The sequence below is a fragment of the Cetorhinus maximus genome, chromosome 34 (genome assembly GCF_964194155.1).
Source record: "Cetorhinus maximus chromosome 34, sCetMax3.hap1.1, whole genome shotgun sequence".
Classification (NCBI taxonomy): Eukaryota; Metazoa; Chordata; class Chondrichthyes; order Lamniformes; family Cetorhinidae; genus Cetorhinus; species Cetorhinus maximus.
In genome coordinates, this window is record NC_135912.1 from 831,247 (window position 1) to 850,617 (window position 19,371).

General features: G+C 48.2%; 1 protein-coding gene across 1 annotated transcript in view; it reads left to right on the forward strand.

Annotated features, from left to right (window-relative positions):
* The window catches only part of acadvl (acyl-CoA dehydrogenase very long chain), a 66,555-nt gene that overhangs the window by 17,957 nt on the left and 29,227 nt on the right, over nucleotides 1–19,371 (forward strand). The window contains exons 3-7 of the mRNA XM_078533751.1: nucleotides 11,323–11,388; nucleotides 12,125–12,197; nucleotides 13,332–13,396; nucleotides 15,949–16,083; nucleotides 18,449–18,593. Coding sequence (XP_078389877.1) covers nucleotides 11,323–11,388; nucleotides 12,125–12,197; nucleotides 13,332–13,396; nucleotides 15,949–16,083; nucleotides 18,449–18,593 — 484 coding nt within the window. The remainder of the gene's footprint in view (nucleotides 1–11,322; nucleotides 11,389–12,124; nucleotides 12,198–13,331; nucleotides 13,397–15,948; nucleotides 16,084–18,448; nucleotides 18,594–19,371) is intronic.

Sequence of the window (19,371 nt, forward strand, 5' to 3'; positions counted from 1 at the left end):
GAGAGGGAGGGAATGGGAGATATGGAGAGAGGGTAAAGAGGGTGGAGGGAGAGCGGAGATGGAACATGAAGAAGGGAGGTTAAAGAGGGAGAATGGGGGATGCAGTAAAGCTCCTGCATTTTCTTGGAAGCAAGAGAGGAAAAGCAGACAGGATGAGTCTGGGCATTCTGACCATTTAGGCGTCGAGAAATAAATGGAGACAAATTGAGTGATGAGTTACAGTATGACTCATAGACGTCTACATCACAGAAGGAGGCCATTCGGCCCATCATGTCTGTGCCGGTCAACAAAGATCTGACTTCACTAATCCCATTTTCCAGCGCTTGGCCCACAGCCCTGGAGGCTATGGCAACGCAAGTGAATATCTAAATACTTAAATGTTATGAGAGTTTCTGACTCAACCACCCTTTCAGGCAGTGAGTTCCAGAGTCCCACCACCCTTTGGGTGAAAAAATTTCTCCTCAACTCCCCTCTAAGTCTTCTGCCTCTTACCTTAAATCTATGGCCCTTGGTTATTGACCCCCCTGCTAATGGAAAAGTGCCTTCTTATCCATCCTGTCTATGCCCCTCAATCTTATATACACCTCTATCAGGTCCCCTCTCAACCTTCACTGCTCCAAGGAAAACAACCCCAGCCTACCCAATCTTTCCACATAGCTCAGACCCTCCAACCCAGGCAGCATCCTGGTAAATCTCCTCTGCACCCTCTCCAGTGCAATCACATCCTTCCTATAATGTGGTGACCAGAACTGCACACAGTACTCCAGCTGTGGCCTAACCAGCGTTTTATACAGCTCCAGCATAACCTCCCTGCTCTTGTATTCTATGCCTTGACGAATAAAGGCAAGTATCCCATGTGCCTTCTTAACCATCTTATCTACCTGCCCTGCTACCTTCATGGGTCTGTGGATATGCACATCAAGGTCCCCCTGATCTTCAGTACTTTCCAGGATCCTACCATTCATAGTGTAATCCCTTGCCTTGTTAGCCCTCCCCAAGTACATTACCTCACACTTTTCCAGGTTGAATTCCATTTGCCACTGCTCTGCCCACCTGACCAGTCCATTGATATCCTCCTGCAGTTTACGGCTATCCTCCTCACTATTTACCATCCTACCAATTTTCGTGTCATCCACAAACTTCTTGATCATACCCCCTACATTTAAGTCCGAATCATTTATGTACACCGCAAACAGCAAGGGCACCAGCACCGAGCCCTGCAGAACCCCACTGGAAACAGACTTCCAGTCACGGAAACATCCCTTTACCATCACCTCGGCTTCCTGCCAATTTTGGATCCAACGTGCCACTTTGCCTTGGATCCCATGGGCACTTCCTTTCTTGATCAGTCTGCCATGAGGGACCTTGTCAATAGCCTTGCTAAAGTCCATGTAGACCACATCAAATGCATTGCCCTCGTCAACTCCTGGTTATCTCAAAAAATTCGATCAAATTTGTCAAACTTGACCTTCCCTTAACAAATCCATGCCGACCATCCCTGATTAATCCATGTCTCTCCAAGTCAGAACTCTTTCTAGTAACTTCCCCACCACCAAGGTTAGACTGACTGACTGGTATGACGATGGGTTCTAAAATAAACATTGTGTTGTTACCTCCTCCACTCAAAATGATCCCATTGGAACATAGGAAATAGCAGGGGTAGGCCATTTGCCCCTCGAGCCTGCTCCGCCATTCAACTAGATTGTGGCCGAACTCTACCTCAAAGCCATTTTCCCGCACTTTCCCCATATCCCTTGATATCTTTAATATGTAGAAATCTATCGATCTCTGTCGTGAACATATTCAATGACCAAGCCTCCACAGCCCTCTGGGGTAGAGAATTCCAAAGATTCACCACCCTCTGAGTGAAGAAATTCTTCATCATCTCAGTCCTAAATGCCCTACCCCTTATTCTGAGACTGTGTCCACTGGTTCTAAATCCCCAGCCAGGAGAAACATCCTTCCTGCATCTACCCTGTCAAGCCCTGTAAGAATTTTGGTTGCTTCATTGAGATCACCTCTCATTCTTCTAAAGTCTAGAGAATACAGGCCACGTTCTCCCGTCATTCGTCCAACTCTTTCCAGGGTTTCCACATAAGAACATAAGAAATAGAAACAGAAGTAGACCATTCGGCCCCTCGAGCCTGCTCCGCCATTCAATAAGATCATGGCTGATCTGTTTGTGTTTCAATTCCCACATTTCCATCTAACCCCGATAACCTTTGATTCCCTTGCCTAAGAAGAATCTATCTCTGCCTTAAAAATATTCAATGACCCCGCTTTCACCATCTTCTGAGGCAGAGAGTTCCAAAGTCGCACAACCCTCTGAGAGAAAAATTTCTCCTCATCTCTGTCCGAAAAGGGTGACCCCTAATTTTAAAACAGTGCCCCCCTAGTTCTGGACTCACCCACAAGAGGAAACATCCTTTCCACATCCAACTTGTCAAGGCCGTTCAGGATCTTGTATACTTAAATCAAGTCACCCCTCACTCTTCTAAACTCCAGTGGAGACAAGCCGTCTGTCCAACCTTTCCTCATAAGACAACCCACTCATTCCAGGTATCAATCTAGTAAACCTCCTTTGAACCACCTCCAATGCATTTACATCTCCCTTTAAATAAGGAGACCAAAACTGCACACAGTATTCGAGATGCGGTCTCACCAATGCCCTGCGTAACTGAAGCATAATATCTTTACTTTTATGTTCAATCCCTCTCGTAATAAAGGATAGCATTCCATTAGCCTTCTTAATTACTAGCTCTCCCTGCTTACTAACTTTTTGTGACTCATGTACTAGAACACCTAGATCCCTCAGAATTATGCAGCCGTTCTCCATTTAAGTAATACTCTGCTTTTTTGTTCTTCCTGCCAAAATGAATAAGTTCACATTTTCCCACATTAAACTCCATTTGCCAGATCTTTGCCCACTCACTCAACCTATCCATATCCATCTGCAACCTCCTCATGTTCTCTTCACAACATACTTTCCTACCTATCTTTGTGTCATCTGCAAATTTAGCTACCTCCATTCTCTGACCCTGCAGTTCATTCCAAATGTTCATCAGTCCTTCTGTGAAGAATAACTTCTCTGAATTTGCTGTTTCATAGTCTTAACTGGCACGTCCTTGTTCTGGATTCACCATTTCTACCTGGTATCAACCATGGCCCAGTGAATAGCACTTGTTTCTGAGTCAAGGTACTGGGCTCCATTCCAGAGACACAAGCCCCTTGCCCAGGGGCACTTCCAGCTCATTGCTCAGGTGCTGTCTTTTAGATGATACACTAAGTCGAGGCCATGTCTGTCCTCTCGGGTGGACGTTATTATGACACAGCCGATGGTAAAGGCTGAGCTGCTCAAATTCCAGGGGGAAACTTGAAACAGCTGTCAACCCATTTTTTGCAATTTGTATGTTTCGAGATGTACACAATATTAGAGATGTGGTCTCACCAATGCCCTGTATAACTGAAGTATAATATCCTTACTTTTATGTTCAATTCCTCTCATAATAAAGGATACCATGCTATTAGCCTTCTTAATTACTTGCTGTACCTGCATACTAACTTTTTGTGACTCATGCACTTGGACACCTAGATCCCTCTGCAGCTCGGAATTGTGCAGCCGTTCTCTGTTTAAGTAATACTATGCTTTTATATTTTTATTTTAGTGCCTGGCATTAGCAAATTGGTGCCAGTTTGGTGTGGGCTATTCTACTACCTGCACTGTGTGTTGGAGACCCCATTTGCCTAAAGAATTTTCAAAGTCCAAACATTATTTTGAACTGGATGAGGCAGGTCCCTTTTCAAAGAGCTGAAAATCAGGGGTGGGGCTCTTTTTATAGACGTGTGCTAACACTGTGTTCCTTGCTTGTTCGGCTGGTCAGGTCTCTGGATCATCCTCTATCTGAACTCTCTCCTGCCATGCTCCTGTGTGTAATGTTAGCAAAGTCTCACAGCTGTAATTAGTGATGTCAGTGTAAACCCTGTGAAGTGGAATGGTGGGCGTGTGAGCTTCTCACACTGTGTCCACTTCAATTGGTCCTTTTTAAAAAAGAGATGAAGTACCCAACAGTACAATTACACATTCTGTCCTCCCATACTTGGGTTGTAACTTTTTTTTTTATTCCCGTGCTGTGCTGGCTGCCCTCCAACCTACTGCTTTCCAGAAACTTCAGCTCATCCAAAACTCTGCTGCCCACAATCAAACCTGAATCAGATCCCTTCACCAGTTACTCTGCGCTCGTTGATCTACACCAGCTCACGTTCCAGCAGCAGCTTAATTTTTAATTTACCGTCCTTGTATTAAAATCATTCCTTAGCCTCATTCCCCTCCCTATCTCTGTAACCTCCACCAGCCTACAACCATGCTCCATGTGGTTTTCAATCATCCTCCTCAATGTTGCTCCTTCAAAGTCTCAATCCTGCTCCTACACAGCTAATCTATTAATCCACACACTGCTGGCAGCTTTATCCTGGTATATGTTCCACATTTTTAACTTCCCTGTAGGGGGACCTTTAATCTTGTGTCATACTTGGAATCTCCAAAATCTAAGCTATCCTGTGTCCTAACTCGCACCAAGTCTGGTTCACCCTCTGTGCTCACTGACTTACGTTAGTTTCCGATCTGCCAGTGCCTCAGTTTGAAAGTTCTCATCCTTTTTATCAAATCTGTCCCTGGCCTCACCCCCTCCCTATCTCTAACCTCCTCCAGCCCCACAATGCTCCGGGATCTCTGCGCTCTTCCAAATCTGGCCTCTTGAGCATCCTTGATTTCCATCGCTCCGCCATTGGCAGCTGGGCCTTCAGCTGCCTGGGGCCCTTAGCTCTGGAATTCCCTCCCTAAACCTCTCCTCCTTTAAGATGCTCCTTAAAACCTACCTCTTTGACCAAGCTTTTGGTTACCTGTCCCTAATATCTCCCTATGTAGCTCAGTGTCAAAATTTGTTAATCTTCCCTGTGAAGCCCCTGGGGATGTTTTACCACATTAAAGGTGCTATATAAATGCAAGATGTGATTAAAAGTTTTGATATGGTAGAGAGAGAAGAGCTATTTTCTCTGGTGCAGAGAGTGGAGAATAAGGGGGCAGAACCATATAATTGGAGCCAGGCCGTTCAGGGTTGATGTCAGAAAGATATTTCCACTTGGTGGGGAGAGGGGGAAGACCAAAGCCAGGGGTCAGAAATATAAGATAGTCACGAACAAATCCAATATAGAATTCAGGAGAAGCCTCTTTACCTAGGGAGTGGTTGGTTAGATTATCCCTCCATTGTTTCTTTCCTAAAAGAGCACCACTCTATTCAAATTTCCCTGAAGTGGAGAACCTCTCAGTACTGCTATCATTCTAGAAAATTTTATTGCACCTCCTACAGTGCCCCCCCCACCCAACCTCCATATCCTTATTTTTGATATGGAAAACTGAACTGCTCTCAGTACTCCCAAGTGTGGTGTAAGCAAGGTTTGAAACGGGTTTCTGCTTTTCATTCAGTTCCTCTAGAAATGAATCCCAGTGCCTGATTTGATTTTTTTTTTAAGGCTTTATTAATGTCTTGCAACTTACAATGATTGGTCTGTCTGTGTCCCCAGGTTCTTCTGCTCCTCGACCCCTTTTGGACACATTTTCCAACCAGCATGTTGTGTCCTTCTTATTCTTCCTCCAAAGCGCACTACCTCACACTTAATCTAAACTGAAGTTCATTTGCCAATTACACACCTATTTTGCAAGTTACAGTCTTTACCATTTCTGGCTATGTCAATGTTTACCCTTGAAGCTGCTGATGTAAACAGGGTTACATGGAAGACCAGCCTGTAAATCATTGCCTGAAATGATGTGGTCACTCACTCTACCGTGAATTCCTGAGGTTTCTGTCCCTTCCGGTACATGAAAAGACTTGTACCCTTCAAAGTGACCACGAGCAATGTACTAGGCCAACTAAAATGCAAACTCTCTGCTTCTCCTGAGGGCGGTTAGCAAATTGTAAAAGTGAATACAGAATGTGTTGATGGTTCCACACTATGACAGCACAGAAAAAGGCCATTCGGCCCATCTGCTCCATGCTGGTGTTTCTGCACCACATGAAGCCTCCTCTTCATCTCACCCTGTCAGCATATCCTTCTATTCCTTCCGCCCTTGTGTTTATCCAGCTTCCCCTTAAATACATCTGCACTACACTACATCTACACCTCAGCCACTCCATGTGGTAGCGAGTTCCACATTCTCAGCGCTCTCTGGGTAAAGAACTTATCCGGATCAGCGCCACATTATCACTAAAGTAGCCGTGTTGGCAATAACTGACTGCCCTTTGTGCGATTTAAAATGCTTGAGCATGTAAAATAACGATTAATTTGAGATAATATATTGTTGGCAGCTCCCAAACGTCACCAAGCACAGCTTCTTTCAAAACAGCATCTTTGTTCATTAAAACTGTGAACACAAACGAGTTCATCTATCAGGTGGGAGCGTGGACCAGGCCACAACTGGAATGTTCTGGGAAATCGCTCTCTGAATGGACGTGGGTGCATTGGAAGGCTCTGTAGGGGACAGCAGTTAGGGTAGTTCCTAGATTGTGGTACTAACAGAGACTCCTCGAACTGAGATGGATTTCATAAGGTAGGGGAATTTGAGAAGGAATGTGAAAAGGCTATTGATATGCAGCATAATATCAACGTATGGAGGTTAGTTAACTTGGACAGTGATTGTGTACAAAACAAAACAACAGCTTGCATTTAGATAGCACCTTAAACAGAATAAAACTTCCCCAGCCACTTCACAGGAGCGTTTGCAAACAAAATTTGACACAGAGCCACACAAAGACATATGAGGGACAGGTGACCAAAAGCTCGGTCAAAGAGGAGGGTTTAAGAAGCATCTTAAAGGAGGAGAGAGGTTTAATGGGAGAGAGTTCCAGAGCTTAGGGCCCGGGCAGCTGAAATCGGGGATACTGAAGAGGCCAGAATTGGAGGGGTGCAAAGATCTTGGAGCGTTGTGGGGGAGGAGGTTACAGAGGTAGAGAGGAGGTGAGGCCACGGAAGGATTTGAGAACAAGGATGAGAATTTTAAATTCGAGGCATTGCCAGATCAGAAACCAATGTAAGCCAGCGAGCAGAGGAGGTGAACCCAACTTGGTGCGAGTTAGGACACAGGCCTGCATAGTTTTTGGAGATTCCAAGTATGACACCAGATTAAAGGTCCCCATACAGAGTAGTGAAAGATGTGGAACATATACCAAGGGCAGAATTTTCCGTTTGACCCCGGGCCCCGCACATCCGCAAGTAAAATGACGCACGGTGACGTTGGGCGAGTGTCCCGACATCACCATGCGCCATCGCGATATTTCGCTGGGCGGGTGCGCGATGGTGTCCAATGCGCGCGCGCCATTAATTAACGGGCCACTTAAGGCCCTTTAGTCTTCAATCGACGCCAATTTTTCGGCGCCCGTGCGATCTTCGGGTTGGCTCGCGGACGCAACGGGCAGACGGGATAGGAGACATTTGTATTAACCTCATCCATGGGTAGGATAAGAGGGCTCAGTGGGGTTGTGAATCTGCTCTGTGAAGTATTTATTGGTGAAAGTTTTTCAAACTTGCCTGTGTGATCTGCAGTACTTCAGAATGTATCCCAGCTGCTTCTTCTGGATTCTTAACCTTCAGGTCAGCACTCTGTAGTGAGGCATCGTTTCCGGGCCTGCAGGTTTCGGGAAGCCTTCCCTTAGCCTGGGAATGGGAGCTGATCTGTCCACTGGAGGCAGTTCCTCTGAGGAGGAAGGGAGGGCTAGAAGGGGGAGGAGGCCAGGAGTGCACATTCAGCCTCCAGGGGAGCCACCTTTGGGAGGACAGGTGCAGGCACAAGGGGTGCAGGGCCAAGAAGTAGTCTAAAGTGGAAGGGTCCGCAGAAGACGCCACTATCCTGTTGCCAGGGTATACAGGCGGCGAAGCAGCTACCTCAATATGTCTGAGATGCAATGCTGAAGGAGACTCCGACTCTCAAGGGAGACAGTCAACTACGTCTGTCAGATGATTGGGCCTGAGATACCCGCTAACTGTGTGGGCGGACACCCCATGCTCTGAAGGTCACAGTTGCCCTCAACTTCTATCCCTCTGGCTCCTTCCAGGGATCAGCAGGTGATTTTTGTGGTGTCTCCTAATCAGCTGTCCACACTTGTGTCAAGCAGGTTACAGACGCTCTGTTCAGCCACTTCCACTGGGACCAGGCCAGTCAGACACAGTGAGCCACAGGCTTCGCGGCCATTGCTGGCTTCCCCCGCGTCCAGGGTGCTATAGACTGTACACATGTGGCCATCAAGGCGCCAGCAGGTGAGCCCAGTGCCTTCGTCAACAGGAAGGGCTTCCACTCCATGAACGTGCAGATAGTGTGTGATCACAGGATGCTGATTCTACAAGTCTGTGCAAGGTACCCAGGCAGCTCCCACGACGCCTACATCGTCAGACACTCCCAGGTGCCGGGGCTCTTCAGTGCTCCAGCCGGGCTGGATGGATGGCTGCTGGGTGACAAGGGCTATCCCCTCAGAAGGTGGCTCATGATGCCTCTCCGCCATCCAAGAACAGAAGCTAAGCAGCGGTACAATAGGAGCCAGAGCACCACAAGGGCTGTGGTGGAGAGAGCCATCGGTCTTCTCAAAATGTCGTCCTCTGGCCCGTGGAGCCTGTGCTGGCCCTGCCTGGGAGGGAGCTGCCTGTTCTACAGCTGGCATCTCCCCAGTCGTCGCAGCCTCACCGGATGAAACGGTCACTGGCAGAGGGGCGGAGGAGCTGCCGCCCTCATCTGGAGCGCCCTGAGAGGAGCCCGCAGAGATGCCAGGCACCAGCTGCGCCAACGTAGGTCGCTTCGGACCTCCCTGCTCACCGTGGATGGATGGGCAACAAGCTGGGAAGCTTGATGCCCACACCATCTCCCAGCTGGTGAGGTCATTGACCATCTGAGGTCAATGCCGATGTGAGAGCTTGCTGGTCAGAGCGCATCCCCAGGAAGCCCTGGTGGGTCTCCTGGAGTAGGCTCTCCACGAGAGTCGCCACTCTCATCATGGAGGATGCTTGGACATGTGGCTCTTTGCTTCGGCAATTGTCCGCATGGACTCCTCCACCCCCAGATGCTCCCACACACCCGGCCGCATTTCCTGTACCTGCTGCATCACAGACAACTCCAGAGACACATCATCAGGCACCGACTGAGCATATGCCTGGTCCCCTGCAGTCCTCCAACTGCTGGCGTCATGGGCACTCTCTGTCTCTGCCAGCTCCTCCAGCGACTGTGAAGTGCCATTACCAATGTGCCCCGGACACTAGTCGTTGTTCTAATTCCCACCGAGGTGCTAGTATCTGCGTTGGTGCCTGCCTCGCAGAAATGGTGTGACACAGGTGAGACTTCAGGACTCTCAGGTGTGAGAGGGGGCATCTGCTGCTCCTCCTCACGGCCGTGCTCTGATGATGCTAAAAGGAAGAACAAGGACAGTGCATCAGTTAACGTGGAGACAATGACAAAGTTCATCCTTGTCCCCCCCTGGCTCATTATGCGCTCAACCTTCCAGAACCAATGGTCCAGCAATGTTGCAACAATAACTAATTGTCAGTGCTATGGCTGTTGGGAGGACAATGCTGACCTCACTGTTGGGCATAAATACCTGGCAGTGGCACCCCAGCCTCACTGACACCAGTAGACCTGGGTGCCTGGCGCATCTCCAGTTCCAGGGCCTCCTGCTCGAAGCGGCTTAGTTTGGAGATCTGTGCCTGGCTGCCTCCAGCCTCACACGCTTGGCTGCATTCTGTGCATTCTTCTCCTGAAAAAGAAGAGCATTGATTAGGGCAAATTGCACATGGACTCTGTTCGCACAAGGCACACCCCAACCAGAGTGAGACATATCAGGCCTCCAGTGCCTCCTCACCCCGCTGCAGCCGATCACTCAAAGATGCTGGGCCTGCTCCCCACCCCCCACTGCCCCCTTGGACACATGCTGTCTACATCACATTAGGAACCTCATGGTATTTCCTCCCATAGCTAGGAGGCGCAAGCACGTGCAGCATAGAGGGCAGCAGATGGTTTTTTGCCACGCCACCTTGAAGCTCCCTTTCCACCATCTCATCACCCTGACCAGGACATGTCCTGGAGTTCTGAGTCTCTGCCCAGGTGCAACTCCTCCAGGTTGCCCCCAAACCAGTCATGTGGGACTCAGATCAACACACGCTGCGGGGGAAAACTCATCTCCCCATGACCCACTCAGGCTGACCTCAGCATGGGCACTATCTGCTTGCCCACCCAGCAAAGGAAAAATGCCGCCGATGATTCAATGCAGTCACGACACTAAGACTTCGGGGAGGGAGGTGGGGGGCGCAGAGGGTAAGGCTACCTGCTGGGTTAAATGCCCATTGCCAACATGGTACTCACCCTGCCAGAGCGCAACAAATCGATGAAGCGCTTGCGGCACTGGATCCAGGTGCGCCGCACCACGTCGCGGGAGCTCACCACCTCTGCCACCTCCTCCCAGGCACGTTTTGTCATGTGGGGGGGCCTCCTCCTCCCATCCTAGGGGACCAACACCTCCCCGAGGGGGGGGCCGCAAGGCAGTCATCAGGAAAACGAGGGGTGCACTGGCCCCCCCCGCCGCTGGCTTACCCTCCAGCCTGGCCCGCTCACCCGAACCCCTCTGCTGCAGCCTAGCACTGGCCATTGTGAGCAGCCTACAGGAGGCTGCCAGGCCTTCTTTTAAACAGACTGCCGGGCCGCCATTGGACCCGGTGGTCTGTGCGTGGCCGCCACAGCCCACACACTCCCGCTATCCATGAGAGTCGGGAAATGCGCTGGGCGGGCCTTAGTTGGCCCGCCCGTGTAAAATGGCGGCACAGACCCAATCGCCTGCACGCGTCCACCCCCCCCCCCCCCCCCCCCCCGCCAGACAGAAAATTCTGCCCCAGGATAAAGCAGCCGGCAGTGTGCGGATTAATCGATTAGCTGGGCAGGAACAGGATTGAGAGTTTGAAGGAGCAACATTGAGAAGGATGATTGAGGACCATGTGGAACATGATGCTTCCTGAGCTGCTGGGACAATGAATGTATCGGGGCAAGGAATTGAACTAGCCCTGGACGTATAGAGATGGCTGGGAGGTTAGTGAGAAACTTTGCGAAACCTTCCCTCAGGATAAAACACTGGGGTAAAGTCCCCTGAGTGGATTGTACACAGTCTGTGAAAGGAGCGGAACACATGGATTTAAGCAGCTTTTACAAGTTCTCAGATAACATGCCAGGCGTGTCCACTTTAGCTGATTGTGTTTAATTCCCTTATTTACCTCCCCTCCCCCTGCTTTTGTTTCCATCAGGTGGTACTGGAGAAAACAGCAACTGACACCACAAAAACCACAACGGACAAGAAGATGGTCGGCACGGTACGTTTCTACCAAGTTCTTTGTGTATCTGAACATAACACCATAAGAAATAGCAGCAGGAATTGGTCATTTGGCCTCTTGAGACCTATGCCATTCAGTAAGATCATGGCTGATCTGACTGTGGCCTCAAGACATTAAACCCATGCCCTCTCTTACCTGCCAAGTGGGTAAAACCCCAGGGCACTATTTCATAAAAGAGCATGAGAGTTCTTCCTGGGCCGATATTTAGCTTTCAATCAACATACTGAAAACAATGATCTGGTCATTGTCACATGGCTAGTTGTGCACAACTTCATTACAACAGTGCCTAAGCTCCAAAAGTGCTTAATTGTCTGCGAGGCGCTTTGCGACCTCCTGAGGTGGCGAAAGGCTGCTATAGAAATGCAGGGCTTTCTTTGCCTTCCCTGAGCCCCGTGACATTTCAGCCCTTGATCCCTGCCCAGTTACGCTTTGCTAAAAAAAGTTGGGGACGTTTGCTGGGGGCTGGAACCAGCGCCCGGTTCTGGTAGCGCCTGCAAACCAAATCTGTTAACTTGGTCAAAGGGCCTGAGGATTTGAGTGGCACCTCTGGAATGGGATGAAAGCAGCAGGAGAGGACGAGGTCGTTGGGGGGGGGGGTGCGGGGGTGGGTTGTGGGGGGAGGGGGCAAACCCATTGGTGATGACGGATGGTGGGGCACAGTGAACATGTCAGAGGAGAAAATCGGGTAAAACTTTTTCTCATCTTGCCACTACAGGAATCCAAGTCGTTTGCTGTGAACATGTTTCGGGGGCAGTTCCAAACTGAGCAGGTGTTCCCCTTCCCCTCCGGTACGACTGAGGAATTTTCCTTAACCAGGACAAAGATGTACTCGCCACGGTCTGTTGATATCCAAGCGGTTGCCGGGCATTGGTTCAGTTCTGGGCTTTGCACCTCAGGAAGGAGATATTGGCCTTGGAGGGGGATGTAACACAGATTCACCAGAATGATACTGGCTCTAAAAGGGTTAAATTAGGAGGACAGGTCACACAGACTAGGTTTATATTCCCTCAAGTATAGAAGATTAGGGGGTGATCCAATCAAGGGGTTTGATGACAAAGGTTTATTTATTTGAAAATCAACTTTTGTGCTGGCCATGAGCTGAATTGAGGCAACTTTTACAATCGATCATTTCAAGTAAAATATTTTTAAAAAATGATAGAGCAGAGTAAAATAACACATTGATCATTAGCTTAGAGACTTTAGGTTAACAGGGTTCAACGTTTATTACAATTTGTTCATTATATGGAAGAGATATGGGTTTGAACTGTTCTTAGATATTTAAAAGAATTAAAGAAATTGATCGGGTCGATAGAGAGAAACTATTTCTTTTGGTTGGGCAGTGGGTGTGGTGGGGAGGAGGTGCTATGAGGGAGTCCAGAACAAAGGGGTGGAAGCTTCAAATTGGAGCCAGGCCGTTCAGGGGTGATGTCAGGAAGCACTTCTTCACATAAAAGGCAGTGGGAATCTGGAACACTCTCCCCCAAAAGGCTGCTGAAGCTGGGAGGTGGGGTGGGGGGTCAATTGAAAACTGAGGTTTTGCAACCGAGATTTACAGATTTTTATTGGCTAAGGGTATTAAAGGATACGGCAGGTAGATGGAGTTAGGATATAGATCAGCCGTGATCTCAATTGAATGGCAAAACAGGCTCAAGGGGCTGAATGGTCTCCTTTCATTCCTGTGTTGTGTGGGGACAGGATCAGGACAGGTTATGACAGCTCTTTGACACTCCTTGTGTTGCACTACACCTGATGATGTACATATTAATGATTAGTGGGCACCACCCAGCATGAACTGGGGTCTTCGGGTGATGGGGGGAGGAGCAGAAAGAGAGGAAAGACGAGTTTTTCAAAATGTAAGCGTAGAGTTTTTCTCCTTCATTGAGAGGCTAAACTAACGATGCTCCTTGATTGTGTTTGTACAGTTCTGAGTGATGAGCAGGAGCAGTTTCTCCGAGAATTAGTGGGACCAGTCAGCAAGTTTTTCCAGGTAAGTTAATACAGCTGGACAAAAAGCCACCAGGCATTCGCATACTTTTGCATCGCCACATTGCTCCCACAACCATTACACTCCCTCTCTCCATCTCACTGAATCATACATTCCCTCTCATAAGATTAAAAAAAGCAGTAGCAAGAATTGGCCATTCAGCCCATGAGCCTGTTCCGCCATTCAGTAAGACCATGGTTGATCTGTGGCTGTGACTCCACTTTCCTGTCTGCTCACCCCTCCCACATAACCCTTGAGTCCCTTCTTGATCAAAAATCTGTCTAACTCAGCCTTGAATATATTCAGTGACCCAGCCTCCACTGCTCTCTGGGGGAGAGAATTTCAAACACTGACAACCCTCTAAGAGAAGAAATTCCTCCTCATCTCTGTGTATAATGGGATACCCATATTTTGAAACTGTGCTCCCTAGTTGTAGATTCCCTCAAGGGAAACACCCTCTTAGCATCCAGCCTGCCAAGCCCCCTCAGGATCATATACGTTTCAATAAGATCACCTATCATTCTTCTAAACTTCAATGAGTACAGGCCCAACCTGCTCAACCTTTCCTTATAAGACAACCCCTTCATTTCAGGAATTGGCTAAGTGAATCTTCTCTGAACTGCCTCCAATGCAAGTATGTTCCTCCTTAAGTAAGGTGGCCGACATGGCATGCAGTACTCTAGGTACGGTCTCACTAAGACTTCCCTACTTTTGTACTCCATCACCCCTGCCATAAAGGCCAACGTTTTGTTTGCTTTCTCAATTACCTGCTGTCCCTGCATGCTGGCTTTTTGTGATTCAAGTACAACAGCCCTCTGCACTGCAGCATTCTGCAGTCTCTCTCTATTTAAATAACACTCTTCTCTTCTCTTCTTCCTGCCAAAGTGGACAGCCTCACATTTTCCCACATTATATACTCCATCCGTCAAATTTTATCCCAATTTCTGCCCCATCTCTCTAATCACAAATAGGCACTCCTTGCCTGACACTGCAGGTCTGGAGTCCACCAGCAGAGGGCATTCAGCCCCCCTCCCTCCCTCTCCCTCCTGGCGCTGCATCCATTTCCCAGAGACAGACGGGCAGAGAATACTCAACGTCTGAACTAAAAGAAATAAACAACCGACCATTGGCAGCTGAAAGGACGGAGCAGAGAAGTTTGATGTGAACTTCCGAGTTCTGATGGCAGTGTTGGGGAAGGTGCTGCTTTTGTCCCTGGTGCCGGCAGCTGCTGGAGAACGAACTTTACCTGCACAATCAACCTAGAACCCTGCGGTAGATTGGGGAATCCTAGCTATAGATTGCTGGATTCGTCATTTACTAGTTAATTCTGAGAGCAAGTTCTATCTGTTTTAAACTTGCTTTTAATTCCTCAAGGTAAAGTTCGTTAGCAGTAGGGAATTAAATATTTTGTACTTCATACCTGGCCTGGGAATATTGAGCACTGCCAGAACTGGTACAACAAGACCAGATGTGGATTAGATCTCCATTTACACCTTCGTAACAATAAACCTAAGTTGTTAATAATAGGGGGACACGGATTTAAAGTAATTGGCACCATTGGGGGACATTTCTTCTGCTCTGCGAGTTGTGATCTGGACTGAAAGCAGACTCAATAGTAATGATCGGAAGAGAATTGGATAAATACTTTTAAGGAGAAAAAATCTGCAGGGCCGTGGGGTGTGGGACTAATTGGATAGCTCTTTCAGAGAGCCAGCAGAAGCACCAGGGTCCGAATGGCCTCCTTCTGTGCTGTATCATTCTATAAGTAACCCCCCTCCCTCCCCTCAGCCTTGACCTCCTCTTTTGGTATGCGGTTTTTGAAAACCTAACTCTGACGTTACCTAACCTCCCTCGCCGCTGCAGCTGGAAGTCCTGTTCCGGCCATGCTGCACAATCTCGGACTGATTGCCAGTTTAGTTGACCCTTGCTGCGTTGAGTTTTGCCCCATGCTCGATGTTGCATAAAACCACTGCAGGCAAAGGATGTAGGAGGTTTGAACCCAGCCTTCAGCTGCCTGGGCCCCAAGCTCTGGAATCCTCTTCCTCTCTTGTTTCACTCTCCTTGCTTTCTCATTATTTGGGGGGCTCTTAGCCAAATCATTCTCATCCTCCTGTGTTAGGAAGGTCATCACTTACCTGAATTTTACTCTCTTGCTCTTTCTATATTCCAAATACTCTGCCCTATACGCTTTTCATACTCCCTGTGCTAAAACCTGTCATGTCTACTCTGTCCACCTCTGCCCTCCACAGGTCTTCAAACTGTGCAACTCTTCATGCTTCTTAATCTCTATGGTCCACATGCCAGCCCCTAGTGCCACCTAAGCAGCACTGCCTGCTTCATCTCCTCTCCACTCCCACCCTATCTGACCTTGGCACTGTCCTGCATTCTGAGACTCACTTCATCACCCTTGCTGCTCAATGGGGAAACCACCCCATGGCGTTTGCAGCTTGAGGCAGCCTTCCTGCGTTCTGAAGTTGGCTAAGTCTTTGCGAGGGCTCGGTAGGGCAGGGTACAAACAAACGTTCCAATGTGCATCTTGATCCTTTTCCCCACAGGAGGTCAATGACCCAGCAGCCAACGACTCTCTGGAGAAAGTGGAGGACAGCACAATGGAAGGCCTGAAGGAGATGGGGGCATTCGGTCTGCAGGTGTCCTCTGAGCTTGGGGGACTGGGACTCACCAACACGCAGGTAAACCAGAGAGGGGCAACATGTACAGGCATCAGCAGCAAGGGTGTAACTTTCTCTCCACAATGGGGTATTTTAATCCTCTCCAGACCGTACACAGTTTCTTACACAAAGAGGTGTGGAAATGTAGAATTCTCTCTTCCCACAAACAAACTGTTAAGGCTGGGGATCAACTGGAAATGTCCAAACTGAGATTGATTGATTGTTGGACGAGGCTATTAAGGGCTGAAGAGCTAAGACTGGTAGGCAGAGTTATTACAGCCACCATGTAATTGAATGGTGAAACAGGTTGGAGGGGTTGATATGGCCTCCTTCCTCCTGGGATGCATTATCAGAGAGATATTCAACCACTTGGGGCCTTAGCGCTGAGGTCAGCTATGTCCCCACCCAATACCCGCTCACCCACTTTTTACCTGGGCTTGGGGGAGGGGGTCACCGGACAGGAATCCGACAGAGTTCACTGGCTGGTCTGTTACCTATCCCTTTTTCTCCACCCTTTCGTAACACACAGGGGGCTGAGGGCGAGTATAATTGTCTCGCTGCCTTCCTTTTCTTGGCAACAAGTATCCCAGCAGAGACCACAGACGGAGACCCACAGCACGCATTGTTCTGTACCACACAACACGGCCCGTGTACTCACCAAGCCATTGAAGGAGCTGCGTTCTCTCATCAGTAAGCTGTATCTCTGATGGGATGTCATGCTCTCCATTAGAGGGCAGTACTCCAGCTGAATAACTTTTTTCTCTCTGCAAATTAAGTGAAATATTTCAGTAGGATCTGCATTTGTGACTGTTCAGAAATAAAGATAGTGTGCACTCACCTCTCCAATATACAATAGGAGTGAGGATTGCAGTTCTTCCTACGCCTTGCCCTCCCATCCCTGAGTGGAGAATTGATTTATTACATTTTATTTTTCCGTCTCCCTGATTTTCAGATAAACTTCTGGAGAAACAGTGCACAATTGTCTGGTAACTTCCTTGTTGCCTCCTGGGCCTGTTGTACGCTGTAAAATTTTCTCAGCCCATCTTGCAGTTACCAGTGGCATGAGCTGCTTCTCGGACAGCTCGTTCAAGTGACTATAGATCTGCATGTGAGAGGGCGCAGAGGTGATTTACTAGGATGGTACCAGGGATTTCAGGAGAGAATGGAGAAGCTGGAATTGTTCACAAAAGTATACGTGATCTTTGACTTTAGAAAAGAGGCATAGAATACAAGAACAAGAGTCTGCTAAACCTTTATACACACTGGGGAAGCCTCAACTGGAGTAGTGTGTATAATTCTGACATCAGACATTCGGAAAGATGTCAAGGCCTTGGAGAGGGTGAGCGGAGATTTCGAAGAACAATACCAGAAATGAGGGAAGAGACATGCTGTCGAAGCTTTCCCTCTTGCACTTGTCAGGACAGACACAAGAATGCCAAATTTCAAAAAGAGCAACAAGTTATACTGTTATGAGAAAAGGGTGCTGATTGGTTGACAAGTCAACTCTGATTGGTCAAGGCATTGCAGTGGAGAATGCACCAGGGAACAATTGTCCCCTGCGCTTGTGTTTAATTTTTAAAAAGCACCCTTTTCTCATTCAGTATACATGGTTGATCCCTTTGAAATTTGGTATTCTTGTCTCTGTCCTGATGAGTGCACGATGAAAAGCTTCAACAGCATCGTTTTTTTCAGCAACACTCAAGTCCTGGATGACCAAGCGACGATTAGAAATGAGGGACTGCAGTTATATGGGGAGACTAGAAAAGCTGGCGTTGTTTTCCTTGGAGCAGAGAAAGTTAAGGGAACGTTTAATAGAGGCGATCAAAATTAGCAGGGCTTTGATAGAGTAAGTAAGCTGTTTCCAGTGGTGGTAGCGTCAGTAACTGAAGAACACAGATTTAAAATAATTGGAAAAAGAACAATGAGAAGTGATTTTTTACACAGTGAGTAAACGCTCTTCCTGAAATGGCAGTGGAAGCAGATTCAACAGAAACTTTCAAAAAGGGAATTGGATAAATACTTAAAACAAAAAATTTGCAGAACAATGATGTAAGAGGCGAAGAGGGACTAATTGAATAACTCTTTTAAAGAGCCAACACAAACACAATGGGGTGAATGGCCTCCTCTGGTGCTGTAAGACTCTGCAGGATGGTGGGAGCCCATTTTTTCTCTCTGGAAGCCCCACGTACCCTCGAACCTGCCGAGCAAAGGTGAGAGCCAAAACTTCACCAGAGGATGGAGAAACCAGAGGCCAGTGTGTGGGAGGACACAGCCCTTCACTGAGGCAAGGGCTATCATGTGGACAAGTGGAGTTATTGCATGGGTCAGTTGGGTGGGGTGGTGACCCGACACTTAAGGAATCTGAATGCTGTTTTTTGTTCGGTAGTACGCTCGACTGGTCGAGATTGTTGGCATGCATGACCTAGGTGTGGGGATCACTCTGGGTGCTCACCAATCCATCGGTTTTAAAGGGATTCTCCTGTTTGGAAACGATTCCCAGAAGAAGAAGTACCTTCCGAAGCTGGCTACAGGTATACGGCATTGAGCAGTTTGGGCACAGGGCAGAGGGACTGGCATTTCATCATTTGGGGATTGGGGAGATGGAGAGACCCTGGTTTTTCACCTCTATAGACTGGGTTTCAAATCCATTCCAAAGTGAGGTTTCTCCTCTCTGCTATCTGTGTAAGAGTCTGTTATGAAACCCAGTTCCTAGAAGGCAGAAAAGTGTGTTGAGGTCAGTGTAGAGGGAGCTTTACTCTGTATCTAACCCCGTGCTGTACCTGTCCTGGGAGTGTTTGATGGGGACAGGGTAGAGGTAGCTTTACTCTGTATCTAACCCCATGTTGTACCTGTCCTGGGAATGTTTGATGGGGACAGTGTAGAGGGAGCATTTCTCTGTACCTAACTCCGTGTTGTACCTGTCCTGGGAGTGTTTGATGGGGACAGTGTAGAGGGAGCTTTACTCTGTATCTAACCCCGTGCTGTACCTGTCCTGGGAGTGTTTGATGGAGCCAGTGTAGAGGGAGCTTTACTCTGTATCTAACCCCGTGCTGTACCTGTCCTGGGAGTGTTTGATGGGAACAGTGTAGAGGGAGCTTTATTCTGTATCTAACCCCGTGCTGTACCTGTCCTGGGAGAGTTTGAATAAAATTATTCCATCTGTTGTTACTCATGGCTTCCTGGGTGACACTTATCTTCTGACAGGACAGGTGCAGCACGGGGTTAGATTCAAGTCATGGGTTTGAGCCCCATTCGTGCCACACAAATACCAGGCAATGACCATCTCCAGCAAGAGAGAATTTAACCATC